This window comes from Drosophila sulfurigaster, chromosome 2L (genome assembly GCF_023558435.1).
Source record: "Drosophila sulfurigaster albostrigata strain 15112-1811.04 chromosome 2L, ASM2355843v2, whole genome shotgun sequence".
Taxonomy (NCBI): Eukaryota; Metazoa; Arthropoda; class Insecta; order Diptera; family Drosophilidae; genus Drosophila; species Drosophila sulfurigaster.
This window is the reverse complement of record NC_084881.1, coordinates 15,640,175-15,655,635: the sequence shown is the minus strand read 5'-3', so window position 1 is coordinate 15,655,635 and position 15,461 is coordinate 15,640,175. Positions and strand designations below refer to the sequence as shown.

At 41.3% G+C, this 15,461-nt stretch overlaps 2 protein-coding genes across 2 annotated transcripts; one reads left to right on the top strand and one right to left on the bottom strand.

Annotated features, from left to right (window-relative positions):
- Nucleotides 1–401: 401 nt before the first annotated feature.
- Nucleotides 402–1,594, top strand: LOC133850302 (uncharacterized). The gene has a single exon (XM_062286357.1). It carries the CDS (start codon nucleotides 485–487, stop codon nucleotides 1,097–1,099), a length of 615 nt encoding a protein of 204 aa, XP_062142341.1. The 5' UTR covers nucleotides 402–484; the 3' UTR covers nucleotides 1,100–1,594.
- A 4,067-nt stretch (nucleotides 1,595–5,661) lies between these two features.
- Nucleotides 5,662–15,213, bottom strand: LOC133840011 (kinesin-like protein CG14535). Its single transcript, XM_062271667.1, is given in 10 exon segments — nucleotides 5,662–7,742; nucleotides 8,585–9,644; nucleotides 10,643–11,245; nucleotides 11,874–11,992; nucleotides 12,030–12,156; nucleotides 12,523–12,745; nucleotides 12,747–12,833; nucleotides 13,482–13,635; nucleotides 13,637–13,941; nucleotides 14,189–15,213. Coding segments are annotated over 10 exon segments (3,552 nt in total). The 5' UTR covers nucleotides 14,234–15,213; the 3' UTR covers nucleotides 5,662–6,913.
- Nucleotides 15,214–15,461: the final 248 nt, after the last annotated feature.

Below are 15,461 nucleotides of genomic sequence, written 5' to 3'. Positions count from 1 at the left end.
ATTATTTGATTATAATAATGAATAAAATTACTTATTGAATTTCTTTAAAATATAATAAACAATCTGAGGATTTATTATATGTGCTTATTCCTTAAGATCAATAGCAATTATGAATGATTTAACGGCTATAAAAGTAGTCGTCAAATATTTTAGATCTATTTTAAAGTTATTCATACTTTCTTTTACCGACTTAAAGTTATTTATACATTAGAAAAAGTATTGTAAACGTTTCATACAAAATAACACTTAAGATAAAACTGAACTTTTAACAACACTAATTTACAAATGCAAAACGAATTGCAGTTTCACGCTAAAACTTTAGCTAATATGCATATAGCTTTTGCCTTGATTTATGAGTATTATTTAATGGGCAAAGTAGGAGAAAAGTTTAGCTCTATTTGAAATGCTTTGAATACTGTTAAATCTGACTTACTTTTAGAACTTAATCAATTCGAAAAGTCAAAATTCGTGAAACGGCTTCGTTATGAGCGAACCGTTGTCAAGCTCTGGACTTCGCATCATCTACAACAGTCTGCTGTTGCTCACTTCGGGATTGACGGCCAGAAAGCTGTCGATGCTGAAGCATCCCTTTGCCTTTGGTGCCTGTGTTGTGGGTGGAGCAGTCGCTGTGCTCGGCCTGCTGCGTGGCTTCTATGGCAACGATCGTGATCCGGAACAGTTCCAAATGCTGCGCGACGTGAGTCACGGTGTTCTGGAGCTGGTGCCGCTGCCGTTGGTCAACATGGAGTTGTATACAATACGACTGGGCGTGGGACCTTTGGTCATCGGTCATGGCATCTTTGTGCTCCCGCTGCTGATCGATCTGCACTGCTCCGTGGTGAAGGAACGCAAGAATTGTTGGCTCGCCGAGACGCTGCGTGATCTGCTGCTGCTGGGCAACATTGTGTCACTCGGCTATCTGGCTGTGAGAGAGTCGAGTTCGCTCTACATGCGCATGGCCTTCACCATGGTGGTGATCAAGTATACGCCAGTTGTGCTTGACAACATCCATGACAATACGGGCGAGGATATGCTGGTCTATGGCAGTGCATTGTTCTTCTATTTTCTTGGCCGTGCAGACGTCTTGACTGCCGATTAAATCGTGCTCATGTCTTGTGGTTAACCCGCCTCCTACTCCTACTTCTACTCCTACTTCAAAAGGTGGCTTTAAGGCTTCGACCAGTCATTTCAATTCCCCGAACTCACCGGTTTCGTATTGGGTTTCATTAGACGCCTTGCAAGTCAATTGCTGTTCATGTTTTCGTAATTGCCATCGCCCTTAATCAGCTGCCAACTTCGCTCCTCTTCTCACTCTCCAGTCCTTGACCTGGTCCCTGGTTTCTGGTCCCCTTGCTGCACTTGTTTGGCTTTCTGGCTGGTGTGTCATAGTGATTACCATAGCAGAAATTTCAGCTGCAATTCCAGCTAATTTTGAAACAATTTGCGTGTTTTTTTAGGGAGACAAATTCCAAATTAATTCCAAAATTCTTTTACAAATTATCGAGTCTTTTTAATTATTTGGAAGCTACATTTATGGTTATAAGTATAGAAATTATGATTCGAATTGAATAAAGAAGTGAAGCATTATTAATAAAAGATTCAAGTTTTTATAGTTTTCATATTTGGACGTTAAGTTTAAGCACATAAATATATAAATTATGATTCAAATTGTACAAGTGAAGCATTGAGAAAGTTCGTCTTTGAGATACGCGCTACACATTTTGAATAAAATCAAAATAGTGCAGTATAATATTTAAAATATACCAACAACTATTTTAGGTGTGGTGATATTGTACTAAAATATACTATAAAGTGCAAACTATACCAAATAGTCTTCTACTCAATGAGTTGCGAGTAGAAAAACTTATTTTAATAATATTATCAATTAGTTCTGTTCCTTAAATTTTGCGCATATTGAGAAACATAGGAAACATATATCAAATTTAAAATATATTCTCTCGAATGATTTATTATATATCGTGTGTATTCAATTTATCTGTGGCAAATAAGTTGTGCTTAACTATGCTAAAGTAGAGGCAATTTATTTCGCTTTTCAGTTTAACAAACTGCTCAACTTATTGCTATCAATGTATTTTCAAAATCTACATAAACCCGGGCAACTCTGAACTTCACTTTAAGTGGCTCAAGACCGTAAATTAAACTTGCAATGTTTAACTAATTATTGACAGTTTTGTATTTCTCTCCAGTGCATGCTCTGAGCAAATAAAATACCCTGGAAGAAATGTCTATGAAGAGTGCACTTGCAATGTAAATAATATATTCAAATGTCGGTTATAAGAAGCTTTTCTGGGTCTAGGGTATTTTCGAGTAAACAACATTTACATGTGAAAGGAGTGAAGTGGCAATTGGAGTCCGCAAAAGGATGCTGCCCAAAAGTGTCAATTTGTGTGTTGCACTAATTAAAGCAGCGTCTGGCTGGAAAAGGTATAGACAAATGTGAAGTAGACAAATATATATAGTTGTAGTTATATATCTCGGGAATGCGGGCTTGTTAACAATATATGTTTGAATTAACCGCCGCTGTCAAATGACAAACTCTAATTGCAAGTGGAACATATATTTTAATGAGTACACACATAGATATGTGTATATATGTATGTGGTAGATATGTGCTGCAACCTATATACATTTATGTATGTGCATATATAATATTTTGTGACACGTTCCCGACGCTGCAGGGTGCCCCCCTCTACCCCCTTCCCCCTTGTCGTTTGCTTTATTCAACTTGACAAGTGAAGTGAGTGTGAATATTTTTTTTTTTAGGTCATGCCAAAGCTGGACGGTACCTGGTGAATGAAAATGGATAAAAAAAAACCAAAAACGAAAACAAACACAAATGGGGGAAAAAACGAAGAAAAAATGGGAAAATTAAGCGAGCGAGCGAGAAGTTGGGCGGGTGCAAAAGAAATATGGTTCGAATCCTTTTGCCATCCTGTTTTGAGGGAAATTGCAGTCAGCATTTATTTCCGCAACTTGATGAAAAATTCGAAAATAATTTGCGAGCCATAATTAAAAGGTGACAGTGCTGTCCTCGTGCCTCGAAACAGTTATCCTTTCTAGCGTTATCCTACTCCCAGTTATCCGGGCTGAGAAAGTAATGGGTAAGAAGAGGAAGGGGAGGGGAAGGGAGGAACGGGAAAAGGGTCATAAACAATCCGCTTAGACGCGTTTTCGATTTTCGCCTCAATTGGCAACATATGGCGACGCTGCCGTAGCTGAACAGAAAATGAAGGCAAGAAGTCTTTACTTTGTCGTCGTCGTCGACGTTTGGGGGCGTAGGGGCGGGGCAGCATTTGCATTTGTGACTGCCAACTGCCAACTGGCAACTGCGAATTGCGAAAATGCGAAAATTTAAAGTTTTCCTGATAAGAGGGTTGTAAAAGCACAAAAAGAAACGACAGCAACGACGACGACGACGGCGACGACGACGTTTTTCTTTTCACGTAGTACACGAAAAGGGCGGCAGACAAAAGACGAAGCCAGCAAACAAGAAAAATCGCTGCGGGGTGGCGAGCCTGGGCATGGAAGGAAGGGGTGTGCCTAGGAGGAGGGTGGGAGTAAGCTCTACTTATACGAGTATTCGCATTGTACTATACCATAGCGCGGCATTCGCCAGAAGGTGCCAACACATTTTATTGCTCCATACTCTCACCACGTGGCCAACACAACTATCGCATCGCGTTTGACTAGACGCAATTGGAATTGGAAGGGCGTTGCAATTGGATTAACTACTTAGCCATAAATTAAATGCTGACAATATTTATTGTTAGTGTTCATTACTAAATGAAAGCTGCTGCTGCTGCTGCTGTTTTAAGTGACTTACAATTACTCGTGCTGATTAAGCCAAAAATAACTATGAAATCCGATCTGATTTTATTTAATTGCTGCGAAAATTTATGTTTACGAATTATTTGTTTATATTGCAAACTGTTAACGAGCAACAATTTTAAATGTGTTTTGTATTTATTGGGTAAATATTTCTCTCACACAGAGAGAAAAATTTTAGAAAATCGAATTAAGATTTTTTTCTATCTTTAAAATTACAATCTTGAAATAAGATTTTTATGTTAAAGAAATCTTAAATCAAGATTTTTATGCTTAATTTTGATTTTTAAGAATACAAAACTTTTATTTTTAGATTGAAATCTTGATTCAAGTATGTTTCATTCTAGATTAAAAAGTAGATTGCAAATCTCGATGTTTGCACTCTTTAAAAATAAAATATCAATATACTCATACATATTTATATTTTTTATTTTTTAATATCGCTTAAATCTTAAATCAAGATTTGCAATCACACTTTTTACCATTTCGTCTCAAGAATTATTCAAATTTTGTACAATCTTATTTCTGTTTATGTGATTATAAGCAAAGTTGAGCATTAAAAAAGAAAATCTTTGTAGTTTCGTTATGTCCATTTCTATAAAAACTGTTTATAAGTTAAGTTTGGTTTGTTTTGAATACTTATCCTTTTTAAGTCGGATTGCAGTCATAAAAGTAATTCACCTTCAAGTCATAAAATCAACTCGATTAAAACTTGACTCTAGAGTATTTGGTGCTTCGATGTTTCAACACAAAAAGAAGCTGGCAGTTTTTCTAGCCTGTTTTATTGTTGAACTTTCGTCTTCTCCTCCCACTGTTGTTCCACTTCCACTTACGAGCAGTCCAGGGGGTTGTAGGCACTTTGAGATATATGTCCTGGCATCGCACATGTCTCTATCTATAAAACGTCAACTTTATTTGGCCAACTGATGCACACTCCTTACACACACACGCACACATGCGCAACTCCCACACCTAGAGCACACACACACACATACAGAGAATGTTGCAATAAAACCAGCTGTCAATTTGTTTATATTATAAAAAATAATTAGTCTGTATTTCAGCGTCGAAGTCGACGAATCATCATCATCATACACATATATGATATTGTATGTATGTATGTATATGAGTGTGTGTGTGTGTGTGTGTTGTTATGTTGTATCTTTGTTGTTGAAAGAATTGAGGGCGTAAACGGGGGGCTGGGTGTAGAGAGGGGGTAGCGGGTAGCGGTTTGTGATTAAAGTATAGCCTTGGTGATTACTACGCTTGATAATTGGAATAATACGAAATACATAATAATGCAATACAATTAGTGTTGATTTTTCATTCTCATCTTTTTTTTTTTTTTGTTGCTTTCGCTTTTTCATTTCATTTTTTTTTTTCATTTTCATTGTGGTTTAATTTAATATTCATTTATGTTTTATGTTTTGTTTTCTTATGTGTGATGAATGCGACTAAAAAGGCAATGAAGGAATGTATTATTATTATTATTATTAAATGAGAAAACAATTGAAAATGGCAATGATAATAATAATAATAATGATAACTCGCTGATTGATGCAAAAATTTAGCTATTATTGTATGAGAGAAACGCGCAAAAAACTGTTGCATACCTTGAGGCGTCTGTCGTCTGGCAATACGCGGCGTATGCATAATTTGTATTTGTATTTGCTGTATGTATGCATAATAATAAGAATACATAATGCGTATGTATTTAATATATGTATATGTATATATATATATAAGTACTCGTAATGCGTGTGTATTAGTTTATTCATTAGTTTAGTTTAGCTTCATAAAATTTGCATCTGCTCCTTAGACAATATCTCTCTGATAAATATACATATAATATATATATCGTTTTCTTGTTGTTTTTGTTTTTTTTGTATTTTTTTGTTGAATTTTTTACGTTTCGTTCGTTTGTTTTGGTAACATAGTTTTATTAGGCAAAAATGGCAACAAAATTGTATGTTTAACATTTGTCTACATCGAAAAAACCGTTTATAGTCAGTGGTTCTTGTTCTTCATGCTCTTCTTGCAGTTGTCCCTTCGTTTTTTGTGTTTGTGTGTGTATTTGTGTGTTTGTTTTAGTAGATGTATAACTTTAGCTAACTAACAATTAATTTAAACATTTTGTAACTTATAATTGGCAATAAAGTGTTTGAATAAGCAAACATTTAACATTTAGCATACAATTTTCCATCTTCTCCTATTCTCTTGATTTCGTTTTCGTTCTCTTTCTCGAATAACCCAAAATAAACAATAAATAGCTTCTTTTTTGCTGTTGTTGTTGTAATATTAATGTATATATATGCATGTATATATAGATGTATGTATGTATATATGATATATATATGTATATAATGCATCTCTTCTCCTTTTAACTTCCATTTTGTTTATCATATTTTCTCGCTTGTAAAGACATAGTGATTGTGGCCTGATTAAGTTGGAATATGATTTAAATATTTATGTATATATATGTATATAGATACAATGGGGGCACTCGTGTGCATCATTAAATTCTGCCGCTCTTAATTGTTACGAATTGATATCAGTGTTAAAAACTTGAGTTCGTCACTTGAGTGCCCCCCTCATAAAATTGTATTTCTCATTATGCTAGCTGGCAACTTAAGATGCTTAAAGCCCCGTTTGAACTTATGCGTGTATTAGTGAGTGAATGAGTGAGTGATTGAGTGATTGAGTGAATGAGTGTTGTGAATGGCGTCTCATTGATAGCATAGGTATGTATATAAGGTATAATTAGGTAGTTGGGTTAGATTAGATTCGATTACCGATTCTTCGCCTTTTGCGAATCGATTTAAAATTGATTTTTGTTTTTGTGGCTGCCGGCGCCAAGTAAAAGTTAATCAGTCGCTGTCAATATATATGTATGTGTATAGTTGAGATCCACCAAAGCAAGTGTGTTCTCCATATGTCATCATGATGTGTGTCTGTGTGTGTTTGTGTTTGTAAATCTCTTTGGCCATTTGAATGCTGGACTAGCTCTAGTTACTCTTCCTCTCTCTATCTTTTGGTGGGTGCGAACTTCGTCATCTCGCTGCCAAACTTAGAAATCACTGATCTCGCCCTCAGTCTCGGGATACGTGCAGGAGAAGGGATTGAGCAGCCAATTGCAGAGTCCTTTGTTGCCACCGCCGCTGCCATCGTGACGCGTTCGCTTCTTGCCCTGCCTCTGATAGTTGCCACCTTGGCTGCCACCCGATATGGTGATGCGATGTCGCTGATTCTTCGACATGCCCGAGGCAAAGCTGCTCTCATCCGAGTCGCGCACTGTCGCCACACTGTGATAACCGCTCTCCGCTCGCCTCGAGATCCCCGAATGCTTCGAGGTGCGCGGCGTCGAAGAATCGTGGCCACTGTCATAGGCCTCGGAGCTAGTGTTCAACGGCAGCAGCGGCAGTCGCGATTGTGCCGATAGTGGCAAGATGTTGGTGATCTCGTTGAGCTTGTGCTGTGCATCCTCGAGGGAGTTACGTCTACCGCCCGCCGTTGCCATCGACTTCTCCTCCAGCTCACTGATGTCATCGTGCTGCGGCGCAAAGCGTTTCTCGCTCTTGGGCAAACTGGGATCCGAGGCACCGTCCGGTTGACGCAGCAACGCATAGTCATCCATGCCCGCAATCTCCATAATGCCATTCAAGCTGGGCAGCGATCCCTGACTGGGACTGTGCGACGGCTGCTTGGGCGGACTGGGCGTGAGGCGATAGGCGGGCTCACTGCAGACGCTGCTCTGTCCGACGTTGAAGCGAAAGGCGGGCTCACTGAACACGCTCCCGACATCGGTGCGATAGAGTGCCGCCGAGGGCGTCACCTCGGCCATGGCCAGCTGGGAGGTGAAGATCTCGTGTAGACGCGCCAGCTGATCGAATTGATGTCTGCCAAAGAGAAGAGAGGAAAAACATACAGATAACGTTAGTTTCCAGAAAAATTAATTTTAAGAAACAATTTAGATTTTTAAGTTTCTTTACCAAATTCTAGAAACAATATTTCAGCTTTGATACAATATACCGAATACAGTGCAAAAATACTAAAAATATACCAAATGGAATATTTGGTATGTTGATATAGTACCGCATTCAAAATATACGATAGACGCCACAATGTACCAGATTGTCGGCCAAAGCAACTCAGACCCCTAGTAAGTAGGCGTTTTTGCCCATATTTCTTTAATAACTTCTACAATTATTATTTGATCGCAACCAAATTTTCAGGAATCATAACTATTATAACAATTATTGTATATACCAAAATTACGCTTGTTAATCGATTTTTTTTGATTTGCGGGGGCGGAAGTGGGCGTGGCAAAAAATTGAAACAAACTTGATCTGCGTGCAAACATAACAAATGCTGTCAAAAAATATAAATAAATATAATATATAAAAAATGATAGCTCTATCTCTTATAGTCTCTGAGATCCAGTGTTTCATACGGACAGACGGACATACACACAGACGGGTAGACAGACAGACGGACATGGCTAGATCGTCTAGGCTGTTGACGCTGATCAAGAATATATATACTTTATAGGGTCGGAGATGCCTCGTTCTACCTGTTACATACATTTCCTGCCGGCACAAAGTTATAATACCATTCTACCCCATAGAATACTTCTACTTTTAGAAATATTAAATAAAGTGTGTTTGGCTGAATTATTCCCTTAGTGGTTTGCAATCAGAGTACGTTCGTTCTTTATTTAGGCACTTATTTGGTTGCTTACCTCGCGCGTTCGCCACACTCGCTGAAGGACTCACAGGCCATGTTGAAGCTGGACACAAAGCTCAAGTTGTCGCAGTGACTCAACGTCGCCAAGGGATGCGCTTGTTCCTTCTCCTTGTCCCGCTCCCTTTCCCTAGCCATTGTGCGTGCAATTTCCTCCTCCGTCACCTGCAGTCCACAGTCAATGCTGCGTTGCGACGGATGCTGCGAGCTGCTCCGACTAGCAGCCAACTCCGCCTCCTGCAGCTGTTCACGCGACACATGACGCGACAGCATGCGATGCAGACTGTCGTGGGAAATGTCCCTGGAGCCCACCAATGGATCATCGAGCAACGGCAACGCTGGCGGCACTTCTGACGGTCCGCTATCCTGATCATCGCCATCCTGTGGCACATCCTGGCTACCCATGAGCAGCGGCAGACTATCAAACTCCGCTTCCGCTTGAAAAGCAGTTCGCTCCGCTGGCAAATCGAGTGATTTTTGCTTTAGTTGCGATAGCTTCAAGTGCAGTGCCGTTGGCGAATTGCTGGCGGACGCTGTGTTCTGGAAGACTTGCGTGGTCTGATTCTCCACCCACTGACGTATCATGGTCTTCTTGTGCGCATCCATGAAGCCATAGCCCTGTGTCTGGTTGGCCGTCGGCAGATTGCCCGCAGTGAGTGAACGACACGACTGAGATGACTTCGGGCCATCCACCCAGGTCTCACACTGCTTCACGTGGTTCACCTCACGCATCAGATGTCTCGCTTCCGCCACCTTGGCGCGCGAGACACGCGGTCCATCGATCCACTGTTCCTCGGTAATCTTTCGCATGCCCGCCTCGAGCTGTTCCAGTGCTGCACCTGGCGTCGAGCCGTGTGGACGCCGCAGTGGCGATCCCTTTGGCGTGGGCATATTGGATGACTTGGAGCACATGTGACGTGGCAGAGGCGAACCTGGTGGCACCTGTTCATGTACCAAACTACTGTGTGCTGCCATGGCGGAGCTGGTGGCAGCATTGCCAGAATTATTATGTCGCTTTAGGCTGCCAGTGGAGCTCAGCGTGGCTTGTTGTTTTTTGGCTGGAGAGGAATGCGAAGGCAGGTAAGAGAATGTACCTATGATTGGGGTGAAATGTGGGTAGAAATATGTTTAGTTATGATTATTGTATGATTCCTCTAGAAGGTTTTAGTCAGTTCGTTTAGTCAGCAATGTGATGAAAACTAAACCCTTAGGAAGAAGGGTGGAAGTTCAGTCTAGGCGGAAGTCGATTATTATTATATCGTTTTAAAAGGGTTTTTATTAGTGTAGTTAGTCCTTAAGGTGCAAGGGAGGCTGTACTTAATGTTATTATATTCCTCATTGAAAAGAATAACTCATCAGATAGTTTTCAAGCATACCCTTATAAAAATAACCCATAAAGTATGAACAATCTAGGCTAACTGTGTGTCCTGCTACTCTATTATTACCATTTCCACAGCCTTGAAGTTATCTTGATGAAATTTGTTATAAATTATGTTCTTTTGATAAAGGCAATAAATGTGTCAAAGCCAAACAAATTGGATAACTATTGCATACAATAATTTGTAAGAAAATTGAGATAGTTAAGAGAAGTGTAAATAATAGCTATGTCTTTGATAGTGTATTGTACTGCTCTGAAACCACGTTGGCTTCCACTCATTCAACAAAAAGCCTTTGCAACTTGGGTGTTCGATAGACTAGTGAAGCGTAGACAATGTCTGGTTAAAGACAAGGCAAGCGAGCTGTGAAGCGTATTCCTCAATGAATCGATCGCATTCGCATGTTGTTGTCCTTGTGCAGCTGGCAAGGACTGTGTGAAGAATACCCTGCGGTGCATAGACCTAATGAGTTCAGGAATTTCAATTAAAATCTCATAAGCAATTCCCATCAATCGCATGTTCTGCTTTTCATCTTGCCAGCTTCACTGTTTTCTGTCTTTTCCGTTGTCCTTTTCTTTTGTCTTTTGCGTTTTTTCCTCTGCTGTGCTGTGCTGAGTCTCGGGTTAATGAATTGGGGGGAGTGCGTTGATGATGTTGTTGTTGTTGTTGGTTGTACTTACCCTTTTCGAGGGCAGCCTTCTTCATCAATGGACTGGCACAGTTGGATTTGGGTTGTGCCTGAACTGGTGGCTTCTCTGCCCCGCTGCCCTTGAGCGCCTTGCTCAGCAATCCGCGATTGTCGCCGGCACTCAACGATGGCAAATAGACAGGCGGATGTTCGCCGTCGGTGGCATCGTCATGGGGTCCCATGTATATGACTGTGTCTGCTGAGATCTCCGAGCTTGATGGATCCGCCCCTGAACCGGCTGACGAGCCACCCGCTCCCGGATTCATGCCCTGAGCGAGACCCACAGCAAGGGGCATGGGAACACGATGTTTGCGACGCCGTAGGCGATGGATGCGCGAGGCAATCTGGATGGTGGAGAGTGCATCCTGATAGCTTTGCGCGTGCAGCACATGTGCGACAATTGCCACATGGCAGGTAATGGGCGCCAGGCAATCCTTCAGCAACGGCGTCAGCGGGTGGTCCTTGTGTGGCGGATGCCTCTGGCCACTCAATATGGCCAGCAGTATGTTGCCAATTCCCGAGAGCGGCAGACCCCCGTTGCGATTGGCACAGCCGCCCAAGTCGATGATATGTAAACGGCTGCGACCGCCAGCAACTACAAGAGTGTGTGAGTGGAGTGAGTGGGGAGTGAGTGTCGAGAGTGTCAAGAGTGTGTGAGGGGGAAGTAAAATGGGAGAAAGGGGAGAGAAATGCGACACTTTAATGGCCTGGCGTCTAGTGAAACATTTAGCGTGCCACTTGAGTGGCAACAACAATGTACAGAACTGCGACTATGATTACACTGAGAGAAAAGTTGGGAATGAAAATTAAAAGGGCTAAAAAGCAAACTGACAAACAAAACTTAATAAGAATAAATAGAAGAATTTTGTGTTGCTTAAATTTCAAATGTAAAATTCAGATCGAATTTCTTTATTAATAGTAGGATAGCATGAGATTACGTCCGATACAATTTCATATATTTCATTTAAAAGAAAAACAAAATAATTCAAAAGTTATATCAATAGAAAAATAAATGTGAGATACGTTATTCATTTTAATAATGACTAATTTATCTTCTTTTGAAAACAAATCGGGGAAATATATTAAAGTAAAATCTAAACAAAGAAAATCATTAAATTGTATATACTTTTTTTCTCTCTGTGTGCAATTGACATTGTTAAAGGGAGTGAGACGTGATGTAGAATAGAGAGAAAGGAGCAGGAGTAAAGGAAGCTATGACTTACCACCCCCCTTGCGGGACAAGCTGTATTGGTAGACGTGCAGCGTAAAGATGAGGGCGGACTCCAGCGCCGTCGATGAGCTCGAGCTCGTTGCGGAGTTGGAATTGGTTGTAGAGTTGGAGCTGGAGGCAGCGGCAGTGGCAGCGGAGTTGCCGGAACTTTTTTAAGCGTCCGGCGAGGGCCGAGTCGAGGAAGAGGGCCGCACGCTCGGCGGTGGGTGCACGTAGTTCCGTTGGGCCACCAAGGAAGTCGTCACGCAAATAAATCCCCGGGGAGTCGTCAGATTCTGTGTCGGCGTCATGGAGTGAATGAAAAGGGCATTAGGTTTTATGTGCGAATAAATGCCACTCTATGTAGTTAGCAGCCATTGGAGCAGGCAGCAAGCAGAAGGCAGCGGGCAACATTCAGCCTTGGAGCATGGAGCCAGCAGGTTAACTTTATTCAAATTGGGGGTCGCAGCCCCTGACTATCATCAGCCTCATCGCCATGCTCATCATCATCATCAACATCGCTGTGCAGCGCCATCATCAGCTGGCCCAGGGGCAACATTACACGGGACCCACGCCCACATTTTTATAACCCTGGCAACGCCCCCTCGCTCTACTTGCCCCTCAGGCAGCAAACAGGTGGCGCTTGCTTCCTTAATGCTTACCAGCGGCATGCGAGATGAGCAAATCCGTGGAGAGAGCATCCGGTTTGGTCGCGCTAACGCCAACGGCACTCACACGCACCGAGAAGCGTGCTCCGCTCTTCTGTCGTCGCTCCTGGATGCCCTTGTACAGCCAGGCGATGGCACACGGCGCTGCCCCTAAAGCGCACATCCCCGAAGATGAAGATCCCAGATCGCCCAGCACCGTCTGCGGTTGCCCAGTCCCCCGGGTAGCCCATGGCCAGCAGACAGCCATCGGAGCCCTCGAGTACCGCAGGTATAACCTCGCTCAAAGCTGCCGCACACACGTCCGACTGTAGGGAAAGAAATTGTATATACATAGGATATATAGTGCTTATAGAGAAGCTTGATTTTCGTTTTTTACTAAAGATCAAATGTAACTTATGATGTATTATAACCCATTTCCACTGCACCAAAAAACCTCGGGTTTTTCGGTTTTTTTTCCGTTCATGTCGAATTTTAATTTCGCCCTATGTAAAAACCCATAAGAAAAAAAGTTGGTTCGAAACGTAAAAAAACTGAAAGCAGTGGAAATAGGCTATTATATTCCTGTTATAAGAGTTTAGGCTTAATTTTTGTCGATCAATCATGACGTCTAATTTGGAGAAGGTTTTCTGAGCAACGTAGTTTCATAAAGAGATCTAACAAGGCATTTAAATTATTTTCTTTTAGATTTTTTTACTACCCAACTTCATCAAATTGGGAAAAGTCTTAATAATCTTAACCACCTAATATCCAATTTCTTATATTTTCATCTCGACTCACAATATTAATTTATTTCTTAACTTTCATTGGAATCTGTTAAACTGTATTGTTCCGTAATAGTAATTTCAACTACCCCATATTATCGTTAGGAATATTTTAGAAGCTCTACTGTTTTGTATTCCTATAAATATTTCCTATCTAACTCTCTTCTTTCTATGCTTGCAGCTCGCTCTTACCTGTTTATCCTCTGCACTGAACAAATTATCGAATGCAAACATCTTGGGTGCGGCAACCATGGGAGCCCTTTCCTGGGCTTGTGGAACGCAGACGTTCTTGGGATCTGTGAGGGTCACCTGGCGCTTCTTCTTGTCCAGGGCCATAAAATGGGGTTCCCCCCGAGTTCGTGATGGAGTTGGAGATGGAGGACGCCTTGTCCGCGACCCGTAGCATGACTTTCACTTTGCCCACGCCGTAGCATTCGCGACTGGCGAGGCGTCGGGCCAGGCCAGGGGGCATTGGGGGAGGGGTACGCTGCAGTGCACCACAGAAGCCTCCATTACGAGGTATGCTGTTGGTGGCGCCACTGCTGCTGTTGTTGATGTTGGTGTTCATGGCTGGATGTCGTCCGCGGTTATCGGTGTCCATGGTTATGGAGTTTGTTTCTATGATGGAAGCACTTTGGGTTCCTTTACTATCCTGGCGAGATGACAGAAGACAAAGACAGAGTGAGTATAAATCCTCAATCCTTATGAGAAGAACATAAACATCTTCTCCACTTTGTATGTTTTATGCTCGTTTGCCAAGGATTTTATGGTCAGCATTCGCAGTGGCTGTCATAAATTGTGATTTTTGGCAAAAGGACGGCAAGGCAAAAGGATGCAAAAGGACGAAGCTGTTGGCAAGCCAAGGAGGGGCTATAACACTTTCTCTTTATGGTTATTACCATCTGTTTATTGGGCATATGCTTCAGCCATGCACTATTCACCATTCACCATTCACTATCATCACACACTCATATGATTCACTGAGTCTGAGTACTTTTATTCACTTGTAGCATCGTCCATTAAATGCGGCAATTTGCTTTCAGTTCAGTTTTCTTTAGTTTGTGTTTCATTTTCGCATATTTGAGTTATTTTCGAGATGATTTTAAATTATTTTTCAGTTCTTTTTAAAAGGTTTATTTTCCAGTTAGTTTTAAGTGACAGTTGACAAATGTGTTATTAATATAGGAAAGAAATAAATACGAATTTCAATTTCGCACTTTTGAGTTAGCTTCAACATATCGTTGAGTTTATTTGAAGATGGTTTATTGACCAATTAGTTTTAAGTAAGAGATGACAAATTTATTATTTATGTTTGAGATAAATTTTAGTTAGAATTTCAATTCAGCATATTGGCGTAATTTTCAAGTTGTTTGTTGAGTATATTTTGAAGATTATATTTTAATGCTTTATTTGCCAATTAGTTTTAAGTGAGAGATGAGAAATTTATTATTTATGTGGGGAATGGAGACCTTTCTTTCTTCTCGGGTCTTCTTGGGGGACCTTGCGACTTGATCATCATTCAAATGGGGGAACGTGACATTTTTTGCAACGTCTTTTCATTAATATTGTCCCTTTTTTTGGGTGGCACGTCTAGGACGACAACGACACTGCATGACTGGCAACTTCAGGCTTAAGTTGAACTTCATTTTTCAGACTGCGCGCACCTGCCACATGCCACATGCCACCAACTTCCTTGGCGTCCACCTTTTGAGCTTTGGCTTTTCACACAAATCGATTGGCAATGCCTTCTAATTGTACGCAACGGCAACAACAACGATGGCGAACTGAATGATGTGGTGTGTGCAAGGGTGGGGAAGGGAAAGGAAGAGGTGGTTGGGGGGGGAGAATGCCATGGCATTGTATGGGCAACAATATTAGCACAACACAAGAACGAACATACACACACACAGACACACACTTGTATAGAGAGCGTAAGACACACAACAAACCCTTTTTTTATGACTGGCAATTTCTGGTTGTTGTTGATTTCATCTTTGGCTGCGACGCTTTGGCTTCTTCTTCGATTTGCTTATTCATGATTTATATATTTCATTCAGTGTGCTCGATTTACGATTCTTCAAAATTCAGCCTGCGCTTGAACGACAAAAAACACACACAATTTCATTTTGTTCTCAAAGCACAACAACTCGCGACGCGAACGCCGAACGCCAT